This window comes from Xiphophorus couchianus, chromosome 7 (genome assembly GCF_001444195.1).
Source record: "Xiphophorus couchianus chromosome 7, X_couchianus-1.0, whole genome shotgun sequence".
Classification (NCBI taxonomy): Eukaryota; Metazoa; Chordata; class Actinopteri; order Cyprinodontiformes; family Poeciliidae; genus Xiphophorus; species Xiphophorus couchianus.
The window spans coordinates 17,973,432-17,998,602 of record NC_040234.1 but is presented as its reverse complement, the minus strand read 5'-3'; the positions used below and the strand labels follow the sequence as shown (position 1 = coordinate 17,998,602).

Sequence of the window (25,171 nt, the reverse complement as noted above, 5' to 3'; positions counted from 1 at the left end):
AAAGCATAATGTGTAAAGAGGAAATCCGTGTCATGTGATGGTTGTGGTGGACCTGCATCTGCAGATCTCAGACTCGCATACCTTCTTTCCTGTTAACCCCCATTCACCTTTTTTTTCAGTTTCTTGAGAAGAGCATTGAAAAGAAAAGGAGGTAAAATGCTGAGGCTATTGTATATAATTCCCCTTCAAACAGTCCCCTCTAATTTTTGCAATCCTGGCAATTCGATTTATGGTCTGTCAGAACACAAGAAATCTGCCACCTCACTGCTTCTGCAGCACCTGCTTCTTCCCTTCTTCCTCTCTCAGTTTCTCAATGGGCTAAAGTCTCAGTCCTGTGCTCTGCCAAGCAGGGAGACGTGTCTGATGGGGACAGACAAAAGGCAGATTTTGTTCTTGGTCGGTTTAACACTGCTGAGACAGACAGCATGGGTCATTGAGCTGAAGGCATCAGACACAGTTGGATCAAAAGACAAATCACACTTAGGGGCTGCTCAAAAGTCAGGAGGACAAAGACTGACAAGAAGCTGAAGCCTGGTGCATTTTGTCCCACTGCAACACTCATGTTTTCAAACATATGAATCGAACCTTGCAAAAATATTCACCCCTCAATATTTTTGTTACATTACAACAAACTACACTATTAAAGTATGTTTTAGTATTTTATGTGATAGATATACACAAAGTGTTGCTTTTAGGGTAGAAGGAAAGTGATACAGCTTCAAACATCTCTCAGAGATCTGAAGTGTGGACAAGCTGCAAACCTACCAAGTCATGACTATCCACTTAAACCGAAGAGGTTTCATCAGGGCAGTAGCCAAGAGACCCATGGTAACTCTGGAAGAGCTGCAGAGATCCACAGCTCTGGTGAGCCCTATAGCTTCATACTTTCACTTTTTTAGCAGATTTTATTTAAATCAGTAGAAAATGCTGCTGCATGTATCCAATAACTTGTAGAAGAGGAATAAATAAGAGACACATTACTAATACAAGTGTCAACAAAGACTGGCCTCATAGCTATATACCTATTTTTACAAGTGTTTTACATGAAACATTTTCTTTTATTATTCCCTCTGTTGTCATAGTAAATTGTACATATGATTACAAAAATGAGCATACTTTTAAGATATTGTCTTGCTGCTTTGCCTATTTGGTGAGTGCTACTCTAATTGCGTGTGAACTGTTACACAATAGGAGGATGTGTACAAATGACCAAAATGGCAGGACATTCCCCTAAAAAGTGTATAAACCATTATAAGCCATGTGTCAGATATAGTATATGCAATAAAACTGGTCTTTATAAAAGATTATCAAAAAGAAGGCAATAGTGAACCACATTTAAAGTCACTCATGAGCCAGGTAGGGAACACTGCTGTAGAAGAAGGTGGCCAGATCAGAGTGAACAGTTACTGTTTTGGCTTTTATGCGAACAACAACATCATACATATATTGACATGTGGTGGAAAGTTCATGTAGGGATACATAACAATCCTTAAGTATACTTGTTCCAGTAGGTATAATGCTCAGCAATGGGGCTGAGGCTCGTTTTCCAGCAGGTCAATAACCTTTAACAAACAGCAATAGAAAGGTTTGCATCAAATAATATTCATTTGTTAGAACTGAATGGAAATTTGTGATATATTTTTATTTATTTATTTTTTTTTAGTAAAACATTCTTAAAACTACAGTACATATTGTCTTCAAATTCACAGTTATGCACTGCCTTCTGTTAGCTTATCATATAAAATCTAAACAAAATGATATATCAAAGTTTGTGGGTGTGAGGTGGCAAAATGTGAAAAAGTTCACATGCATTAATCTTCATGCTCCACAGTAACCAGCAAACCTTTTCACCTCAGTACAAACAGATTAAAGATTCCTCATCTGGCAGATTGTATCACAGCAATCCACTCTGCCCCACTGATCCTGAACAGCAACACAGGACAGCTACCCACGAGACTGTCTGGAGCACAGATGTCCCATTTCAGATGACACACTAAATCCCCAACCGTGTTCCAGTTACATGATTTCTTTTCTCCTGTGAGACCATGCGTTTTTCTGTTATATCAGAAAGACTTAACAGAAACATGTTTTGAAAACCTTGCAAAAGTCATTTTCAATAAATCAGAATATGCGTTGCAATAAGACTTGTTTGCATAACAACGTTTGAGTATTATTAAACGTACTTTTCGCTAAGTGCACATTTGTGTATTAAAAATCTTTTCCTTTTCTAATGGTGATGTAATATTGTTTAATAACATATAAAACAAGTTAGGTGAAAAAAACTAATTACTGTAAAAGAAATGAAGGCTTCAGTCTATCTGCAATAAATGTATATTATGTGTTGGCTTACTACAATAAATAACATAAACATTTCAGTAATGTAGCTCATTAAATGATTGTTGTAAACCGCTAACTTTTTTACCAGATCTGGACAAGAAAGCAAGAGTGGCAGCAGATAAGGATGAAAATCATACCTTTACTATATCAACTGAAAGTAAACATCACATGTTATAGATATATATTTATAGACTTGGAACCGCTCTTTGGAGAAGTATAGCTTCTTGTATTTGCATATTTATCCACCATGGTTTTCTCACATATACTGCCATTTTCAAATCCCCCAACGGCAGTTCAGTAGGTTTCAATTCTAAGCTGTTCAGTGAAGCTTTGTTCCTTCTTTCTGAGCATTTAATTGGTGGATTTATTAGTGCACATATGAATGTTACCTAAATTGACAGTTGAATTTCCATTCAGCTTTAAAACAGATGGCCTTTGAATGTTTCATTGGTTATTTTTTCTCTCAGTTATTTTATGCTGCACAGTTTCACAAGCAGCAACAAACCACCCACATGTTTCATCATTTGTTGGAGGTTCTCTGTATGTAAAGTTATCTGGTCAAATAATTTGAAACTCATATCTGGTCTTTTTTCTGTATTTTCTGGATGCTTCTGAGGTTTGCTTAGGTTTTCTTTGTAGAGTGCAAAGTTTTTTTTTCTTCATGCTTCAAGCTTTGAGTAATCTCTCTCATGTGTAAAAGCAGTTGCAAAGGCAGGCTATAGCTCTTGCAATTAATCTTTTGTCACCCGAACTTTTAATAAATATTTTACTTGGGTAGAATTTGCCGAGGTAGCATGTAAGGGAATGCGATATAATTCAATTCAGATTACTTTTATAGTACTAGTTTACAACAAATGTCATCTCAGTGCACCAAGAGATTCAATTCATAAACAGGGAAATACATAATCACTGTAGCCAATCATATCACCAGAATATCACCATATCACATTTGAATCAACATAAATTTTTATTTTATGCAACTCACCATATGCAGCAAGATGAAAAACAATGTGACTGCAACTTATATGTGCAACATTTTATGAGTAATCAATTTTCTAAAGAAACCATTTTAATTTTGACCTAATTCTGGGCGAAGGACTAGGACAATCTTTGGGTGCAAAGCAGGAACATTTTTCAGTCATACGCCAAGACACAAAAAAAGTAAATATGCCATTCCCATTGTCCAGAAAAGGGAGACATCACTTTAAAAGATTGGAAGAAAGATTAAGTGCATGGATGCAGAATATAAAGAGATTAGGGGAAAACCAAGGATGTTGCATAGTCATGCATTTGATTTTCCTGTAGACTCAGTTTCATTGCAGTTCAATTTTATTCATCATTTGCTTTTCATTGGATGTGCTTATGTTTCTACTATAAGCTTTCGAAAACAAATCCAACCTCATAGTTTTTAAATATAATACTTAAATGCCTCTTTAAATGTTGCCTTTACTGAATGAATACTATAATGCATCGCCCTTAAAGAGTTGAATGAAAGTGACTAAAACTTCTATAATTATATCTATTTTTAGCTAGCAGTTTATAATCGCATCCCCTCAATCTCAGGCAAGTGACACCGTATAACCTTTTCTATGTGACAGCCATCACTGTAAAATCTGTTAAAGCAACACAGCACAATGTTAAAGACGTTGACTCATTTATGTAGTGCTGACAGCTTCAGGCTTACAGCTTTATTTCCTCTGCCTAACGGTCATTAACAGCTAACGCGTGGAGAGCGTCAGAAACGAAAGCAGGGATGAGTCACATGAGTTCAAGTAAAGAGAGTTGTACCAGAGATAAAAGTGACCTGTTTTAGATAAGCTGCTCTGGGAAATTTTTTGCCTCACATGCAGCAGTTTGCAAAGTTTTGCACAATCTGAGCTTTCAGAAACAACATTTGGAATATGAGAGCAACACAGTCGGAACATGAAGAACAGTTTATTTACACACATATATCATTTTATACAGAATAAATAGTGCTGGGAAAAAATTATAAAATAGAGTGTACAATGTTCACATATGAGTAACAGCCGATTAACATGAATGAAGACAGGATTTAAATGAATGAAGCTACTTGTTTGTTTTACACAGTAAACACACTAGTCAGAAATTGCACATGCTGATTAATTCTCTTTGGAATAAAAAAATACATCACATGCTTTACTTTCACCTTTTGTAATCTGATATATATTTTATATGACACAACAGGTAAAATTGGCTTAAAATCAACACAACTGAAATAAAATCAAAGCGCAAGCATATAAAAGTTCAATGTTTAATCAGCAGAGACAGAATGTCAGTGTGTTCACTTTTTATTATTCGCAAGAAAGTAAAATGATTACATGGCTAAATTGAACTATTTTGTAAAAAGTAAGGATGATAAATTCATATTTTCCGAGATTGCGAGATGCTATTGGTTGGATGCTGTTAGAGCACACTTTTCTTCATTCACACCGAGCTGCTACTGTGGGGAAAATAGATGTTTAATGTGTCAATGTTTTGTGTGTGTGTGTGTGTATGGGAGTGTGGAGGGGGGAGGTTAGTATATGTATTTCTAATAGTGCTATAGATATGGACTATATCAGAAACAGCCTAGTAATTCATGCAAACATGCAATAAAATCTAATCAAATAAGGCTATAAATTATGTGTGATAAGGGGGAATTAATCAGGGAATAAGTATTGAAGTTTTGAAGAAAAAGAAACATAAAAAGCTATTGCAAGTCAAGCATATAATTGAATGTTGTTAGTATTTAGAATGTGGACTTCTAAGAGCAAATTAATATAAACTTTTTGAGTCCCAGTTTATGGTCTACTCACTCCAGACCATTACTACATTATTTTAGTAATGGTGGTAATTGCTACAATAATAGCTACATTATTGTAGTAATGGTCTGACAGCAAACATACTGACAGCATTGGTGAAAGACGAATTTTGAAACTTCTGAATACTCAATCGAGCACCATTGACCTGGTCCTCAGAATATGTACTGTATGACAGATGTGTTAAACTAAATGATGAGAAGAGTTTTTCGAGAGTCAGAACTGCTCGGAGAAAGCATCAGAAAGGTCTGGAAATAGCAGAAACAGTTTTGTTCTCTGTGAAAACAATAAGCAATGCATTCAAGCAGCATGGCCTCACTGCCCAAGCCTTCAATGCTGTATAAATCTGTTTAAAATGTGCAGCAGAACACTAGCACAAGCTAATGAAATGTTAGGAAACATATGCTAGATCAAATGAGAACAACATTTATCTTCTTGGATGTCATTACATACATTTGGTGGAGATATGGCAATAAATGTCCAACCAAAAACAACAGAAGAAAGGAACATCATGGTGTGGGGCTTTTTGCTGCATGTTGTACTGGCAGACTGTATCTGAAGGAAGGATTTGACTGAACATATTAGAAAGGAATCTGAAACGAGGCCAGATTTTTCAGAAAGATAGTGATCCTAACCACATAGCCAAGGAAACTCCCAGTTGTTGTCAGAGGAAGAAAATCAAGCTGAAAGATGGGCAGAATCACAAAACTTTATCTAACTAAAAATTTGTTGAAAGATCTCAAGATTAGGTGCGTGGCAGAAGATCCAAAAACCTTCAAGTTTTAAGGACATTTTGTGTGTAAGAATGAGTCAATCACGCCTGAACAATAAAAGCTGCTATCTCTCCATACAACACAGCCATTGAACCAAGTATTGAGCAAATTTCAGTAAGCACCTTCAATACTTCTCATCTTCGCCACTCTCTAGACTTATATGTTTTTATTTATTTGTATTTATGGATTACATGGGTTGTTGCCAACATTTGATACAAATTTCATGTCAAACAGCCCTAAAAGAAATTTGTTCAGTTTGAAAAAAATTCTATACTTCAATACTTTCCCTGCTGTATAAATGTCATCCGAAACTGAGCAGACAAACAAGACCTAGACTAGAGTAAGAAATGAATCAAAAGGAACGCATATCTTTTTTTCCCCCATAGGTGCAGTTTTATAATTTTATAATTATAGATATATTCATACAATATAAAAATATTAACAACCAGAGACTAAAATAGGCACTCTTGCGCGCACACACACATTGATTCACACAAGCACAATGGTGAACAAATCCTTGTAACTTCTCCCTTTCTGCTGGTTAGGCTTTGTAGGCAACATCAATTATCCTAATTATTCTATTAAGTCTAAGTAACCCCAGTTATGCATAATTTTGATTGGCTGTACCTTGTGTTAGACTTGTATAAAAATCCATTCATCCATCCATCCATTTTCTAACCCCCTTGTCCCTAGTGGGGTCGGGGGTGCTGGTGCCTATGTCCAGCTAACATTCCGGGCGAGAGGCAGGGTACATCCTGGACAGGTCGTCAGTCTATCCAGGGCAACACAGAGACAGACAGGACAAACAACTATGCACACACACTCACACCTAGGGAGAATTTAGAGCAGGGATGTCAAACTCCAGTCCTCAAGGGCCGGTGTCCTGCAATTTTTAGATGAGCCACTGGTACAAAACACTGGAAAGAAATGGCTTAATTACCTCCTCCTTGTGTAGATAAGTTCTCCAGAGCCTTGCTAATGACCTAATTATTCTGTTCATGTGTGGTGCAGAAGAGGCACATCTAAAAGTTTCAGGACACCAGCTGGAGTTTGACACCTGTGATTTAGAGAGACCATTTAACCTAACAGTCATGTTTTTGGACTGTGGGAGCAAAGCCAGAGTACCCAGAGAGAATCCACGCATGCACAGGTAAACTCCATGCAGAAAGACCCCAGGCCAGGAATCAAACCCAGGACCTTCTTGCTGCAAGGCAACAGTGCTACCAACTGCACCACTGTGCAGCCCCATAAAAATATATAAAGTAATATAATGTTCCCCCTTTTCCATAAAACTGAATTCTTAAAACAGTCAACAAATGAATTGCTAAAATACGCATTACATACATATTTTTTGAAAGATTAAGGCCTAATTTTAGAAATTCTAGAGCACTTATTTAACACATTTTGAATAGTAGGCTACAATGACTTAATCAGACTTCACTGAACCTCATACACAGTAAAATGGGACAATTATGCTGTATAATGATTAATATCTGTGGGTTGCGTTAATGAATACAGCTCAGACAAGAGAATAACTTTGTTCACATAGCACATTAGCCTTTTACATGCTAAGTAGTTAGCGAAAATGTTACATATTGACCAAAGAACCATTCATAAAGTCAATACAGACAGGCCATGTTTTATTTATAATGTATTTATATATAGATAGGCTGAATTAAGTGAACCTTGTGAGCTTGTTGTCTTTATTTTCTACTAGTTTACCAATCCAGGTTCTTTTCAACCTGATTTTTGGTAGCCTTCACGATAGTCACTCTAACTCCTTGTTTGGGTTAAAAACATATTCCAGTATGCAGGATCAGAACTCTAATGCTTTATTTGCTCACAAACAAAAAAAAATTCCCAATGAAAAATAAATGTCCATCCTGAGCAGGCTATAATAAATACTCTTATATAGTTGACTGTTTACATTCTGAAAAGGCTTAGATACACTCATGTTATCTCTTCCAGTTGTAAATATACAGTATGACTATGTTCCCTTTCATAGAACCTTCAGCAAAATCTATCCAAGAGAGATGTTCTACCTGTGCAAAAACACTTCATATTTTCAGGGAAAATCTCTATGTGTCAGTAAACACTTAAGATGAGAAGATATTTCCGGAGATTGTCACTAAGCAATCTAACAACCCAGCAGCACTCTGATAGCAAAAAAACAAACAGAAAAAAACAACAGCACAAAAACACAACAATGTGCAACTTCAAGCTTTGGGCACTTCAAATGTTGAGGTAGCAAAAAAAATCACATTTAACATGACTTATATCGCATGGCTCTTTCTATAAAAAGGAAAGTCAGTCGCCTAGATGTATTTGCAGAAACCTTCCACCGATGCCTCACTTTATACAAACCTTTGGCAACAAAAACAAAATGTGCTTTCCTCCTGAAAAGTGAATTCTGCCTTTTCCAGGATTATCTCATGACACCAGTGCCAGCACCAGTCATGATCTGCAGGGCAGCAAGCCAAACTAGTCTTTGATGTCTTTGATTGCAGACAGTTGAGATACAGTTTTCTTGACTCGCAGCACAGTCAGTCGCGCAGCAGCATTGGCATACCAGCACTCTCTCATCAGTTTTCCCATCACACGCAGAGCCTGGTAAAGTAACAAGACGACATTGTTACAAAGGTGATCTGACATCTATCATAAAAACAGAAAGCATTACCTTCATCAACATAGACATGCCTAAATTAACTTAAAACAGTTAGCAAAAATATTCAGTAAATGATGCAACCTTGTCTCTGATTGAATTGTGAAAATTCAGTCTTAACCCATCTTTGACCCAGCTTGTATTTTTTGACTCCAGCTGGGAATTGCATTTGAGTCCTTTCCACTTGTACCTTATGACAACTTCACCTCGCAGTAATATTAATGGACAATTCCAGAGTAAAATACTCATTCTCCGCTGTGGCAAATTACAGCCAGGCTGGGCCTGACAGAGCTCTTTTAATTTTCTGGATTAGGTGCTAGTCTGTTATGTCTCAAAGCTTTTGCCCTCAAAGAACATTTTTTCTAACTTCCTCCTCACTGGACAAATCGGCATATAAACGTTTTGCCTTCTCAGTTGAGTTTTGAGCTTGCAGGCTGTGTTACTTCTACTTTTGTCTTGAGTGACCATCGTGTTATGCACTGATCCCCAAATTTGTGGTTTACACATGATGTCATCAGCTGCACTCTAGCTTTTTTAGAGCATTTCACATATGTCTTGCTTTTGAACAAGAAAATGATTGTAAACACCCCTATGACTACTGGGAAGAAAATGCTGCAAGAATCTCTTGATTGTTGAATTGTCGACTAGAGTGTTTTAAACATATTGATGGTCACCACTGCAATAAATATTTGGTCTTACCTCACAACTCTGCCACTGATTGGGAATGTTTGGTCTGAGTTTCTGATCACATACAACTTTTTTCATGTCCTCAATGGATGGATCTGAAGGCACCATGTCATAGTAAGGCAGTTGAAAATCTTCATGAAGTCCTATGGTAGTAAAAAACAAGAAAATTATGTTAATGGACATGTACATAATCAGATAATTACGTGTAATTATATTGATAATTTATCTATAATATATTTCTGCTGCTACTCATACAAATGCCTGAGGCGAGGATAATGTGTGTGTGTGAGGAGAGTTATGTTTCAGATACCTCTTACAGAGCATCTTCTGGCTAATTCCCAGAACACCAGGCCAAGCGAATAGATGTCTGCTCTCTTAAATGACTCAAAGTTGTTCATGTTGATTGACTCATCCAGGATCTCTGGAGCCATGTACCTGCAGAGAACAAAGTCATTAGAGGCTAACAATGTGAAAAAGCAACACAAGCAGCACTAGCCTTGCACAGGTCATTTGTTTTATCACTTTGTGGATGTGGCTGCCTTTATTTAGACTAGATGAAATCAGAGCGTAAAATACTTTGGAGAATTTCTTCATATATTTTTTTTAGAGAACTCATAGAAGTCAGCCCTGATTTAAGCCATTAAGCAATGTTAATGGCTTAAACATTGAGTGTGATGTTTAAGCCATTACATCAATGGTTAATGTAATGACTTAAACATATCTCTAGGTGGAGCCACAGTAGTAGTAAAATAGCCTGGGTCTGTTTTCCTACAAGAAATACTGCTGGGGGGGTTTAAAACTGTGGTTCTGCTATTCTTATCATTCTTGCCTGTCAGCTCTTTAACAATAAATACATAGGCTGTCAGAGTCCATCTATTTAGCATTCACACTGAATAGACCTTTATTTCCACAAAATATAAGACTTTTTTTCTGTCATTGTTGTTTTTGTATGCTGCCAGCTAACCATGCAAGCACTTTCCGATCACTTCAGTCTGATTTTAGGTCCTTGTTTTGCAGCTGTTAGCTGTTTTGCTCTAACCTCTTAGTTCCCACTCTGTGGTTAGACGGTACGTCTATGGTGTTTGTGCTGGAATCATGTTTAACAGCTAAGCCCAAATCTGCGATGACTGCCATTCCATTCCTCTTCACAAGGACATTTTTAGACTTTAGATCTCTGTGAGCGATCGCGGGTTTTCCTAGAAGCAAGACAATAAAAATATGAGATTAGGAGAAGCTCAAATGTTTTTTTATGGACCAATGTGACATTAGAAAGGATAATGTCTCTTCTTATAATAGCCTGTATTGAGTGGTAGGAGAAGTACTTATTACTGTTTACTAGCACCTCTGGGAAAAGATGTCAGTAATTGTGACCACCAGTAATTTTGCCAAAGAAATATAATAATAAAACTCAATTTTTTTCTCAACATCTGATTTCCTCCCAATGAATACATGTTCTCCAATTAAATTATAATTTTTAGTCATTTACAGAGCAAAATTATTCTACTGCAAGAAAAGATGCATTTATTTTACACATCTTCACCGGTTCTGCCAAAAACATGTGGAAGGGGCAGCATATTTCAAGAAACTAAAGGGTACATCTTCGAAGTAAATAACTGCCTTTTAAAGAAAGACAGAAAAACTCAGGAAATGAAAAAATGACTGCATCTGATGAACATTAATGTAAATAGTTGGGTTATTTTCTATAAATATATATTTTAACATTTAAATCAGTGGACAAAGCAGGTTCTATAACCTGCTGTGCCCACTGAGGGCTTCCTTGGACTTTTTTCATTTAATTTCTTTGAGATGAGAAAATAAATTCACATACAGAGAGTTAAGAAAAGCTGTACCTTGTGTGCCAATGATTTCCATATGAAGGTGTGCCAGTCCACTGGCTACAGACAAAGCCAAAACAACCATGCCCTCCACTGAGACTGTGTACCTGTTCAGGTAGTCATACAGGGAGCCGTGCTCATGGTACTCTGACACCAACCAGAGCTGGGTCCATGAGCCATTATCTGCAGATAACAACAAGGTAGGCTGTGAAATGTCAACACATTTGGGCCACATGTATGAATCGTTCTTGTCATAAACTTGTTAATCTGATACCTTTGTTATCAGCAGCAATGAAGCCAAGAATATTTTCATGCCTGAGCATGATAGTTTGATACATTTCTGCTTCCCGGAACCAGGACCTCTCGTCCCGGGAGGAGAAGATCTTGACAGCTACATCCTCCCCCCGCCACTTGCCACGCCAGACCTCACCAAAGCGACCTTTCCCAATGGTCTCCTGCAGGACGATGGTCCGAGCTATAGTCCTCTGGACCAGCAGTGGTAGACCTGAAACAGGAAGCTCATATGATTCAAACTGCAATATTTTGCATACCTTAGAAACCCTAAGTAAGCTTGTTGAACCCATTTACATTTTGACATGTTACAGCTACAAAACGTTTGTATATTTTAGTGGGATTTTATGTGACAGACCAACACAAAGTACTGTGTTGGTCTATGAATGATGAATGGGTAAATGATGAATGGGTTTAAAACCTGAATGTAGGCCATGAAACAGACATGTCAAGCAAAAAGTTATGAAGTTTAGAGAAGGATTCAGTTATAAAACTATATCCTAAGCTATGAACACCTTACAGAGCACTGTTCAATCCATTGCTTGGCACCGGAAAGGCTACGCCATAAACACCAACCATCTGAGGTGTGGCCATCCACCTCAAGAACAGCAGTTAATGAAAGAAGCAGCCAAGAAAGACACAATATGTCTGGAAGAGCTTCAGAGGTCCACAGCTAAAGTGGGAGTATCTTTAAGCACAATAATTACTGGTTGCACACTTCTGGTCTTGATGGAAGAACAGCAAGAATAAAGCCATTGGTGACAAGATAACCATAAGAAGTTCCATGTTTGCTTCGTTACAAGTTATGATGGAGATACAAGAAGCTATGGCCACATGGCAGCATCTTGCTGAGGGGACTTTTTTCTTCAGTAAGTACAATATGCTTGACAAAGTTAATGAAAGTCAGATTAAGCTAAATATGAGAAAGAGTTGAATTGATTTTATTTGAATTGGACAGTGCATATTAATAAATGAACAATATTGTTGTAATTACAATGGATTTAGCAAAATGCTAATTTCCATCCTTAGTCCCATAAAATATCTTGCTAAAAATCATAGAAGACTTAATACTGGAGTGAAGGCTTGTCTTTCAGCTGGAGTGTAACACTAAACATACAGTCAGATCTAAAATGTAATAGTTTAGATCAAAGTATGCATGTCTTCAAACAGACCATATTTTCAAGTTAATGTTAATGGAGGCTCTTTAACCAATCAGACTGAACCTGGGCTTTTTTGGAATAAAAATAGCAAAATGTTTGGTCTCAAAATGGTAGATATATACACAAAAATCTGTAATTGAATATAAAGGCATGTCACATTTATAAAATTCTTTTACAGACATTTAGTTGCAAAATAATTCAGAAAACCTTCTCTCCTTTTTCCACATGCTTCACAAATATACAGTAATTTGTGTTGCTCTATCATATAAAATATGCATATAATATGAAACAAAACGCACTTAAATTTGTAATTGCAATATGAAAACAACAAGAAATCTCAGGCTGTATGGATACATTTGGCAAGATACTGTAAGAGCCTCATTGAGAACTAATAGGACTCCTCTCACCTGACCCTGAGCCAGATGTGCTCATGTCATAAATCAGATCTTTGAGGCATTTATCAGGAGACATAAGCATCTGATCATCCAGGGGCTCCTCGGGGTCTTGCTTATGGGCTCGGCCGTAGGCACAATGGTGTCCCTGCACGACACACACCCCCAGCAGGATCCCCACACACAGCAAGCAGGAGGGCACCAGGATCACCACTATGAGCTGCAGTCTGCTCCAGCCCGGCTCCTCTGAAGGCCTCTCTGATGGTGCACACATACGTAACAACATTCTCAGCATTATTATCATTTTACTGCATCCTTAAAGGCTTTAGTTTTGGAAGAAAAACAACAAACAAGCTTTTAAGAGGATTTGCGTCTAAGATTCTTGTCTCTTTGCTCCCCCTGGTGGCGTTTTCTCTAAATGGCAGGCGTGTGGCACTCAATAAAGCAGCATATTATCAGCAGCTGTTGCCAAAATTTGCTCCCTGATTGAAATACTAAGAGTTGAAAAGGCACACCTCGTGCTTTGCAAATTGAAGACACTGCTGCACGAATACTAACAGATGTCGCAAATTTTAAAGGTGGAAACTCATTTTGCAAATGCACCGCTCCAGATGCCAAATCCCTGTTTTCTCTGAGAACCAGAACATTTAATCAATGCCCATGAATGCTATTAATCAAGAGTAATGAAGAGGCTTTTAGCAAATATAATCTTTGCTCTGCAGAACGTAAAATATATTTTATTTCTTAAAATCAAAATATCTCTCCCAAATTAAAGTTTTTGATGTATACTGATTAAAAGCAGGTGCGCTTGTCATAAAAATGTAGGTTTGGCAGGACAAAGTAATTTGACACCTCAGTCTGTGACCTTCATTGTGTCTGTGGGAGGCTAGAGGAAACCTGGACACCATCAAAAATAGCAGAGCAAGTGGGTGCTGAGATAATATGAGATCTACAGACATGAAAATGAGGTACATGCTGTGCATCACCATGCAAAAGTGTTCAAACCCCTTTAGCATTCTCACATTTTGTCACATTATAACAACAAACTTTAGTGTCTCTGATATAAACCATTTAATTATGTGTTCCAGCTGCATGTTAACGGTTGTCATTTTGGAAGGTAACTTCACCCTCACTTCAAGTCTTTTGCAACCTCTAATATGTTTTCTTCAAGACTTGCCCTGTATTTAGCTACATCTATTAGCAATTTACCTGTACCTGCAGAAAATAACATCCACACAGCATGATACAGCCACTACCATGTCTATGTGTTCAGTGTAATGTGCTGTGTTACTGTTCCACCCAACATGGTGTTTAGAGAAATATAATCCAAAATATGTTAAATCTCATTTGTATGTATGTTTCCTATATTTTCTACATGGCTGAATACCAATCCATGCCACATTATTCAGTTTTCCATTCAAAAATGCACAATTACACACTGCTTTGTCTTTATATATAATGGCCCCAAATTTATTTAGATTTATTCATAAATCTAAATGTATGTAACCCAAACAACATTTGAAAAAGTCATTTTGCAAGGTGCTGAAATAGTACAACAGAGTAAAAGTCTTTTGAGTTGGGATATTAACACATGCATATGCTATGATTTAAATATAATTAAAATTTATCGTAAATCTTAGGAAAGTGTTTTCGTTTTTCCTGAGATGGACTCACTAGCTGATCCTCAAGCATTCATTATGTACAAATCAACAATTTGTGAACTTAACCACAGTTTCCTAAGATCTCTTTAGCCTTTTCCCCATTTCATATCCTGCCAACTGAGGCTCCAAGTAAAGATCATCAGATATGATGCAAAACAAGACCTCACTCTCTTCTGTCCCACTGGCTTTAGGCCTTAAGATGAAGTATGTGTCTAAGCTGCTTGAAAATTATGCTCAACGGGCTTGAAGATGAGCAAAAGAAGAAATGTATAGCCAGATTTAAAATGTTTTTCATTTCAAGAGAGGCTACACATGATGTTAGCACATACTGCTATTTAACAGGACAATGAAACCCATTGATTTTGTTGTCCTCATTCACAGTCAACACAATCAACCCCTGAGGGTCTTGACCCCCATGACCTTATGCACCCACTGAAATGCAGATGCATCTTGCACAGTAAATCTGCTGCATTTTACTGAAATGGTAGAAAATCTACCCCTCACTTACTTTACTTTAGTTTGAGTCCTTTTTGTCAAAACTAATATTTTTTATTTCTAAAGTGGTCACAAATTAGTATTTTTTAATTAAATATTATTAAATTGACCTAAAAAGGTATCCCAAAGTTAAAGACTTCTTACAAACACTATTTTCACCCAGAGCAACGGGATTCTGTTTCTGTATAGTTTACTTTCATCTAACATGTAAAGATACTGTATGTTTTTAGACTTTGTGCATTTGTAGTTAGTGAACTCTGTTTTTTCTCTGAAAAAGTGTTACCTACTAATTACAGAAGGGGCGCGTAGATGTTTTGAATGGAATAAATAGAGCACATGTTGTAGAAGATAACCGTTTTGCTGAATTACAATGCCGTACAAAGGTTTTGTCTTCAGGAATTTAGACTTTCTTGTAATGTTTAAAAGTATTTTGTAATTTTTTTCAAAATCTAATGGATTCTTAATCAACAATTATTTAGCTTTTGTGAAAGTTTTGCTTTGGACTTTAGTTCATTTTTTATTCCTTTGTTCACTAAGCTTCTTATTGCTGATCTTTGAATCATTTAGCCATGAACAAGCTGCTAAACTCAAGGAATGAGCATGTGTTGTGTCTCTACGTACAATAAAGGCAACTTTACAAACAAGTGATAAAATGGATATTTTGGTATTTGACATGATTTGTTCCCATTTTTTTGGTTGGCTATGTTAGGAACACAAACAAATACAAATGACAGGCAGAAAATTGTTTTTTTAGTACCTAAAAAGGCTCTAAAAACAGAATTTTTAGAAAAAATGTATACTCCTTGAACATTTCCACATTTTGTCCCAATTTATTCACAAATTTAAATGTATTTTACTGGGAATTTGTGTTACAGGAGAATACAAAGCAATGCATAATTGTGAATTGGAATAATAAAAATCTGTTTTGAGTCAACATTGGTTGAGTCACCTTTCACTGTAAATGCAACTGTAAGTCTTTATGTCTCTATCAGCTTTGCACCTTTAGATAATAACATTTGTGCCCATTCATTCAAACTGAATTGACAGTTTCTAAACATCAATTTTCAAGTCTTTCCAAATATTGTCAATTGGATTTAGGTTTGACTGAGTGATAAACACATATATACTGTATGCTTTGATGTAAACCATCCTATTGTAGCGCTCTGGCTGTTCAAAGTCATAATCTTGCTCTAATGTGAACCACCAGGCCTGACTCAAATCCTGCAAGCTTTTATTCCCCAGGATTTTTCTGTATTTAGCTCTGTTCGTGTTTCCCAAAACTACAACCAGTTTCCTGGCTCCTGCTGAAGAAAAGTATCCCCAAAGCATGATCCCACCATGTTTCATGGGGATTGTGTGCTCAGGGTGATGTGCAGAACTTTTCCATTATTAACTTTTCCGTTAAGATCTGATTTATTGTTTATTTTTTGATGCTGTATTTTCTGACAAACCTCAGAGGCTTTCGCAGAGCTGTGTTTATGATGAGAATAAATCACACAGAGGTTGGTCACAGAGTAAGGGAAGTTTAATATAAACCTCTGTGGTTATAAATGCGAAAAAGTTCAAAGGGGGTGTGAATACTTTTGCAAGCCAGAGTTTATTTGTAAATACATGTGTGCTGACAACAGAACAAATCTGTTTTAAGTTATCTATGACTTGTGGATTTTTGCATAAAGTAGCAGTGAAGTTGAGCTGACTGGTTATACGTTAAGCAAACAGCGAATAGACTGACACAGTATAAAGTGAACCTTCCAGAGTTTTCCATTGAACTCCAGAGGTGTGAAAAAAGCCTCCCTGGTGCTTTGGGCCATTTTCTACCCAGCACAGAGGCTCTCTGAACAACATGCCTGACAAAGTATTTATTTATAAATCAGGGGAGGGCCGTCGCATAACCTCTGCCAGCTTTGTTATGTCACAGGATCTAGGCGGATCAGCATCCACCTCGTCTGGCTGGGACCAGAATGAGTGGGAAATCCCTCACAGATTGGACTGTTGTTTCTGTTGACTGAATAAAATTACTGAGACTAACAGACGGAGGAGATGATGGGTTTTATGCTTTAGTCCATTTGCCAAGAAAATTGTCATCGGACACAGATTAGATGAAAATGACCTAAAAGACAACAGATCCAAAAGTGACAGAGTAGAAAAGCATATTTCTGGTTATACCTCGGTGCAGGTGCAGGGTCTCATTGTTGCAGAAGTCGGTGAAGCAACAGTTCCTCTTGGAGACGTTTTTGGAGCTGTAGCAGAAAAGTTGACCCTTCATCTGGGAGGGGGAGATGCAGGATTTGACCGTCTCCTCCTTCCCGTCAATCAGCATCACAGAGTTCCAGCAGGCTCCGTCTGCAGCCGTCTCACAGGTGTAGTTGGCGCACAGGGGGCACACGCACTTCAGACCTGAAGCACAAAAAATCAGATCGTGTTTATGACTTCTTTTCCCCCCCCCCATCCACCGGCTAATTCATCAATGTGTGGAGAAAAAGCACCTAGACAAAACAGTTTTACTCTCAGCCTAGACGCGGCTCCTGCTGTTACGTAAGAAAATCTGAGCTCTTAAATGGCAGGAGGTGGAGGAACCAGAGTAATGCCTCTTAGATTAACACCCACATAATCTTGTGTTCTACTTGCAGCTGTCATGCTTTATTTGATAAGCTGCTGAATGACTGATGAGCGAGATGGCCTGCGACAAAAAACCTGGGAAATAAATGGATGAATGTTGCACAGTATCAAACGAAACCAGTCAGAAGGTAGTTCCAATTACACGAATGGGAAAAATACTTGTGTAATTAAATAATTCACACATTTGGATATTTGAAAGTAAAATCACTGAAACATACATTTTGTAAATAAATGCATTTTTGAAAAATGACATTTACAAATTTATATTTTTATTCAAAGAACACTTTAAAAAAGTTAGAATTAAAAACTGACAGTGAACAAATAAAGAAAGGAAATCATCTCTGTGAAAAAGATGGAAAAGGAGTCCTGACATCCGTCCTTAACAAGATTCTAAATGCTGTGGCTTGTTTACATTTATGTTAAGCTAAGATCACATGAGGTGAGGCACCTTTTAAAGGTTTATAAAACCCATTACTTCTCAAACCATTTTTCCAGAATCAGCTGTGTCGAAACTATTTTGAATCATTTTAAAAATGTGAGAAAACCAGGTCTTCTTTGATATTCTCTGTCTATTTTTTCTTTTCTTTCATTTTAAGAAGTGCATGATAAAAGGAATGAAGGTGGCCAGGTTGAAGTTAGCAAGACCATTAAAACTGTAGCAGAAAATTGCTGGCTAGATTGAAAGGAACATCGTTTAAATTTACTGTTTGACTGTAACCCTGAGGTGGATTAATCACTCTGAGGTGTTTCTCTGTGTGCAAACCGTTAAGGCAAGAATTACAAGAAGGAAACCTTTCATGTCTCTATCAAAACAAATTTTGGTTTCTGCTACAAAAGAACATCATAAAAGCCCGGTGCACTTGGAAACAAGTTCACTCAACTAATAATATGAAATAGATCTTAAACAACGGTGTACAACAAAGGAGCTGAATGAGAACACAAGAAAGTACTAAGTGATGAAAAGAGAACACCTACAACAGGCAGTATGGTTTGCATTGCAGAACAAGTTCCCTTCAAAACTACAACTTTATTTCCTTTTCTAAATCAAATTATTCTCTACTGAAGAGTCATGCAGTTGTCATGCTTCACAATAAGAAAGTCGAGAATCAAATTCCAGTCAGGGCCTGCAAACATGGAGTTTGCATGTTTTCCTTGAGTATGCCTGAGTTCCCTCCACAACCAAATCCTCACATGCATGTTTGGTAATTTGTCTCTAAATTGCCCTTGGGTGTGAGTTTGTTTCTATGTTGCCCGCGATGGAAAGTAGTTCTGCCCAGAGTGTTCCCCTGCATCTTGACCCCCTGCTACCTTGTAAGGATCCCAGTGACATGTGGAACAACTCGTACCCTTTAAACCTGAATTCCTGAATAGCTTATGAAAAACGCAAACACTACATTTCCCCCGTAAAATACTCCAAACGCTCTTAGTTTTATATAAGTAGTCACAGAAATGTGCACCTTTCAAAATGATTTCACCTTTGCCTCGTTTTTTCAATTTTCAGAGAGGGACGGTCAAGACAAAAGTCTTGAGGATCATCAAGACGTTTTTAGGCAAATATGAGACTTCAATCATCAGAACTGAAATGACGTGATTCAAAATGAGACACGCAGTGATTTAGAGGTTGCTATGGGTTCTTTTCTGATCATCTTTTGTGGTCACCCTCATTCCTGGTTGAATTTCTTCAGATTGGCCACAACGTGTTACGTTTTGAGATCATTTAGCCAACTTCACATTGTCAGTCAAGTTTTATTTAAATTACACCAAAAAAAAGTTTGAAGCATTTAAATGTGATAAAAGAAGACAAAACCAAAAAAGAAATCCAGAAGGCAGAAAATGCTTTGTCTTTCAGCACTGTAAATACTTCAAGTTGCTTAGTAACAAGCTCCTCAAGAACATTCATTTCTTCAGCTATGTTTCTGTAATTGAAAAACAGTTACTCTTTAAAATCACAGAGACTTTGTATTTTTTGCTCTTGGCTTTTGGCAGACGGGTCACATAAATCTAGTGTTTACGACTAGACAAGTCTACTCCTATACATTGGACTTAAATATACCGTATACCATTCTCTGTGGTTTCTCTGGTTACAGTGTAAAACTTTAGACACTCCAGTATCTTTTTAAGAAAACGTTGTGTGTAAAATTTATGTGATGCTTGTGTTTGGAACTATAGCTTTACTTAAACAGTCACCACAGCCTGACTGAACCTCAGACAGTATAATATGATAATAACAAAGTTGAGCTCCAGCACAACTCCCATCTTATTTTCATTCCTAAATTCTTCTCTGGTCTGCATTTCCCACACTTTCCTTCGCAGTGTCTATACGACTCGTCTTTTTTGGATTTTTTTTATTTTATTTTTGAGTCAGAGCAGATTTGTTGATCTCCAGAGATAGAGCTAAAACAAGCAAAACAAATCATTGAGGAAGTCGGATTCAGCTAAACAAGACAGAGGTGCCTGAGTCATTTTGGGCCTTGAAAGTGTTAACATGGAGTGTTTGTTGATTGTGGACACAGTCCACACCGTAGAATATCATCACTGATTCTAAATACGCATCCCTATTCTCTTAAAATAGACATTCTGGTTTTCCAGCGCCTTTGCTGGAATGTGCATGTGCTTTTTTTTTATGTCCATTTGATCTTTTTAGTTTTCTGTTCTCTCATGTTGAGAGAAAATATTTGCAAAAAACATTGCTGAAAGACTTTTTCTTTTTTTTTTCTTCAGGGAAACTACAACATTTTCATAAAGAGGAGTCAAAGATTTATTGATTTGCAAGAAGCACCTTGTTTGTCTTAGTGACAACCTAAACTATATTTGGACCAAAATGACAAAAAGGAGTGAATACGGCCAGCGGCTGAAGTAGTGAGAACGCGAGAACTACTTTCAAACACAAAGAAAACTGAGAAGCGTGGGAGAAAACATACCAAAACATTGAAAATCATAGTGTGGAAACAAAAAAAATCTACAAAAAAGTTAAAGAATAAACAAAATCTATTCGATTGTTATATTCTTAAAACTCACACAGCTTTATGAATGCCCATTAAAACAGCCAGGCTCTGCCATATTTGGATGATGACGTAGCGACGGAGTAGTCAGAGAACATCTTGTTTTTTAACTAAAAAGGCCTTTTTTTAACAGGATCGTGTCAAATGAGTGTGCAGCTCTATATTGGCAAAACGGAAATAGGATGGAGTGTGAGCTTCTTCTGGGCAGGACACTCAGATTGGTTTTGTAAACATATTTCTCCAAAATCACCTACAATAATCTCTTTGCTGGAAACAATTTTTGCCTTAGGATTATGAAACAATTATAATCTTATATTTAAGGTAAGGAACCATCCAAAGCTGATGAAAAGGTACGTAAACTTTGAGAGGTTTTCCAGGTGAAAAACTGTTTTCTTCACAATTCTCTTTTCTTGTGTTCTCACTGCTCAAAATGTATGCCGATGTCCACAGGTCAAGCAAAATAAATAATTCCTCTCTCCAAATGATCTTTCTGCATGCTAAGGCATGATAATTAACTTCAGCTGGAACAGGATTTGCCCATGTATGAGTCAAATTAAGGAGAAGGGGGTTCAAGTGCAGCATTAGCTACTCTGGACTTTTAGGTGCCCGGCACTCTGTGAAAAAACAAACTGCAGCAGGCGTATAGAATTTGAGAGGCATAACAGACAGCATAACATTTTGACAACTAGTGAGTAAATCTCAACCTTATGTGGAGAAAAGTGACTTTCACAAACACTGCATGGTACACGAAAAATAAAATAGGCTATTCTGGTCACGTAGTTGCAATGAGGGATGCTCTGACGCGTCTGTCCACATCTGAGTGACAACAATAATTCTACCCGAATGCTGTCAAAATTTTACTATTTCAAATTCCAGTTTTCTTTTTGTTGTTTTTTTTAAACAAGCAGTTATTCTCCACTGTGGTTAATTGCAGGCAGACTGGGTAAGCCACAGAACAGTTCAAATCTCTCCATAGAGTGCCAGTTTGTTAAGTCTCCTTGTTAGCACAATATTTCTCCTGACTTTTTCCTCCTCAACAATAAATAGCCATATAAATCTTTACCTTGTGAATTTGTAGACCTTGCTGCTATCACTACTTTTTGTGGGTTGGCCTTTGGGTTTTAACTGCAATTTCGGCTGTCTTGAGCTCATTCTGTTTTTCTCTAGTTGTGTCATAGAAACAAATATACCATTAGTGACAAGTAATGAAAAGTTATAAAAATCCTGTCTGTCATTTAAAAACCTTTTAATGCAGCTTCTATTAGAAGCAACACTACTAGATGCTTGCTCAACAAATATTTTTTCTGACATTAGGAGGCATTTGTATTTTGTTGGAAGTTCATTCTCGCTTGTTTTTCATCAGATCACACTATGACGGTGGTGACGTCTGAACTCCGGTGAGACTGAAGCTACAGATTATTCTCATCAATTAATTTGGTGACATTCAAATAAATGCTCCACTGATGCTTTGTTCAAACAGCTGACCAAACCAAAATATAGTGCCAGTCACATGTATTGGCAGACAAGGAAAACGTACATTCACTGTAGTGGCAAAATCTCACAGCTAACAACCTTTAATTTGAGCACATTTATTAATTTAGGTGACATCCAATGTTAGGGAGTTATTATTTTTAACAAAGCCATCCGTGCCACAGTCATTGCTACCCCTGAGTCAATATGTTGAAGACGATTGTGTGCCTGATAAACCATTTCTGTGTTTGTGGCTCATTAGCCTTGTTAATCGCCCTATTATAGCCCTTAATATGTGCAGTACAATAACAATTTATAGGAGTTTAAGCAGAGACAGGATAGCTGTCTTGCTTGACACAGTTCAAGCTGCTCAAATTCTCTTGCATTATGTATCTAATTGCAGATAGGTAGCTATTTTCTTGTTGCTGTTTTCTGTTTTGAAGAGTATTGGACATGGCATGTGAAACGAAGTGAAAAAGAAAAAAAGTAACGAACCTCTTAGAAGATCTTCAAAACTCTGATAAACTTCCAAAATCTTTAATTAAAAAAGATTAATTTACATTTATTTTGACGGGATTGTTAGGTTTGCCAATAGTCACTGTTTAAAAAAACAAAACTTCACGTTGCCCTGAATAAATGCATTCAAATTACAGGCTGAGTTGACAATTTGTGTTTCAGGTTGTGCAATAAAAACTGCATTTAAGTTTGTTTTTTCACTGTAAGTTATGTTTTTTATCATTATAAATGCATAATCCCACATCAACAAATATAAAAGGACCATAAATAAATGCATTTTTCTTTAATTAGTTTCTTAGTGATGGATGATAAAATCCCTCAGGTCTGATAAAGACATCATACACTATTGCACAATCAGCATTAATCTGTCACAGAAAACTAGGTAAAAGTTTGCAGGAATACGCTTTAATCAGTCACGCCTTCCACTTGCATTAACAAGGTTGAGGTTTTCCCGAAGACATTGTAATTTATCAAGTACACAATATATGACGCTACTTGTGCCGACTGGGAAAGGATATTAAACAATCAAATGACATACTGGCTTTCCTCACACACGCACAGACAATACAATATTTGCTTTGAGGAGCTACATAAACCTAGTTGTATGTGGGGAAAGGTTGAAGAAAAGCTTAATTATAAAAGTGTAACTAAATGTCTTTGTTTTCTTAGTTTCAAAGCTTTTTCTGACAGGGAGAAAAAACAGCTTAGGGTTAGTGGTGTGCACGTATGAAGTGTACTGCACAGACCAATTGATAATGTATAATTGCGTCTGAGATTTACAAAATCATCCCATTTACAGTAACCCAAACTTTATAGAGCCATTTTAAAAAATAAAAAAAAACATGAGACGACAAAAACTATTTCTGTGTTTGATGCACACGGAGACAAGCAGCCTACCTGCGGTCAGCTGGGCGACGCACAACAAGATCAACGCCACCTGAAAGCTCTGCTCCCCGGCAGCAGTCATGGCAAGAGGCGCATTTGCTCCCCCTCCTGAGCGCACCGTCTCCACAGGCAGCTACTCTACAGAAAACACCAGGATACACATCGTGTTTTTGTTTTGTTTCATTTAAACGGGAAAGTCCGTGCACTCTCCGCGACCCGCCACGGTGAAACCGATCTGGGAGGAAACTGCAAAGCGCTGCTTGCTCCGCCTCTGCTGACCGGGATTTATAAGGATTAGCGCCGCAGACCTCCGATCCAGACATGTGAATGGAGCAGAGTGAAAGTGTGCAGCGACATCCATTTAACTGCAGCAAGTCCACCTCCACCTCCTGTCACTGCCTGCCTGATGAATATGGAAATTACCTCCAGCCTGCATGCATAGTAAATATAATCAAATGAATCTGCATCAACGCCGAGGGCTTAAAAACAGATGGGAAAAAGTTACATTTGATGATTATTATGTAATCATTAAACGATTTTAATGGCTTAATTGTTTTCTAACTAAGACACATCGAGAGTGATCTGAAAAGGCTTTGTTTTTACATCTGCACAAATAGAGAAGATTATAAATGAGCAATCCCTTAAAATCTGCACCTAATGTGAAAATGACTTGTGTAATATTTTTGTTAAATATGTTTTACTTCAATAACCACCCAAATAATGAATAAATAAAACACAAACAACTCAGTATAACATGACAGGAGGTCAGTTTTAGTTTAGTTTTGGCCCACCTTTCTTTGCACTGTTCAAGGACTTGCCACAGCATCAGATTTAAATCCAGGCTTTGACTAGGTCACTCCAAAATCTTAGTCCCTATTTTTGCTTCATTCAGAAATGACTTTACTGGCATGCCTCGGGTTATTGTCTTGAACCCCAACCAAAATGCACTTCAACTTAACATAAAAAACTGAAAGATTTTCCTTCCTGGTTTCCTGGAAGAGACCAGAATTCATTGTTTCATCAACTCTAGCAAGCAATCCAGATCCTGAAGAAACCAGAAACCAGACTCAGACCATCACACCACCACCACCATGTTTGACTGTTAGTATGTTCTTTGTCTCAAATTGTGTGTGAGTTTTAAACCATGCATACCCAATGAAACAGTTCCACTTTTGTGTCCACTCATCGCACATAATATTTTTCCAACGGTCTTGGGGATCAAGATGTGTTCTGGTAAATGTGATCCACACTGTTGTGTCCTCTTTTTTGGTGATGTTTATGAGGAAACTCTGTTCCATTTCTTCCAAGGCCAAGGTCTAAAATACATTGAAACTCTCTCATAGTTGTCATGTTGAGTCATGAATACACACCTTTACTGAGGCAAGCACGTCTTGCTGTGCTTTAGATCTTTGTTGTCTTCTTGGTTGAGAAGTTGATGGAGGAACTGCTGGAATCATGGCAGGCCATCTGTTCTTGGATTTAGATCTTTTAACCTACTTCATCATGTCAGGCAGGTTCAGGTTCTTCATTCTACAGGTCTGGCATTAGCAGGAAAAGGTCGTGGCTC

The 25,171-nt window shown here is 37.3% G+C and overlaps 1 protein-coding gene across 1 annotated transcript; it reads right to left on the bottom strand.

Moving 5' to 3' along the window:
- Window positions 1–7,841: 7,841 nt before the first annotated feature.
- Window positions 7,842–24,079, bottom strand: acvr1c (activin A receptor type 1C). Its single transcript, XM_028021942.1, has 9 exons — window positions 23,617–24,079; window positions 17,279–17,509; window positions 12,972–13,214; window positions 11,388–11,618; window positions 11,129–11,296; window positions 10,318–10,474; window positions 9,589–9,713; window positions 9,291–9,421; window positions 7,842–8,536 (listed from the first exon to the last, which is right to left on the bottom strand). Exons 1-9 carry the CDS (start codon window positions 23,684–23,686, stop codon window positions 8,411–8,413), a joined length of 1,482 nt encoding a protein of 493 aa, XP_027877743.1. The 5' UTR covers window positions 23,687–24,079; the 3' UTR covers window positions 7,842–8,410.
- Window positions 24,080–25,171: the final 1,092 nt, after the last annotated feature.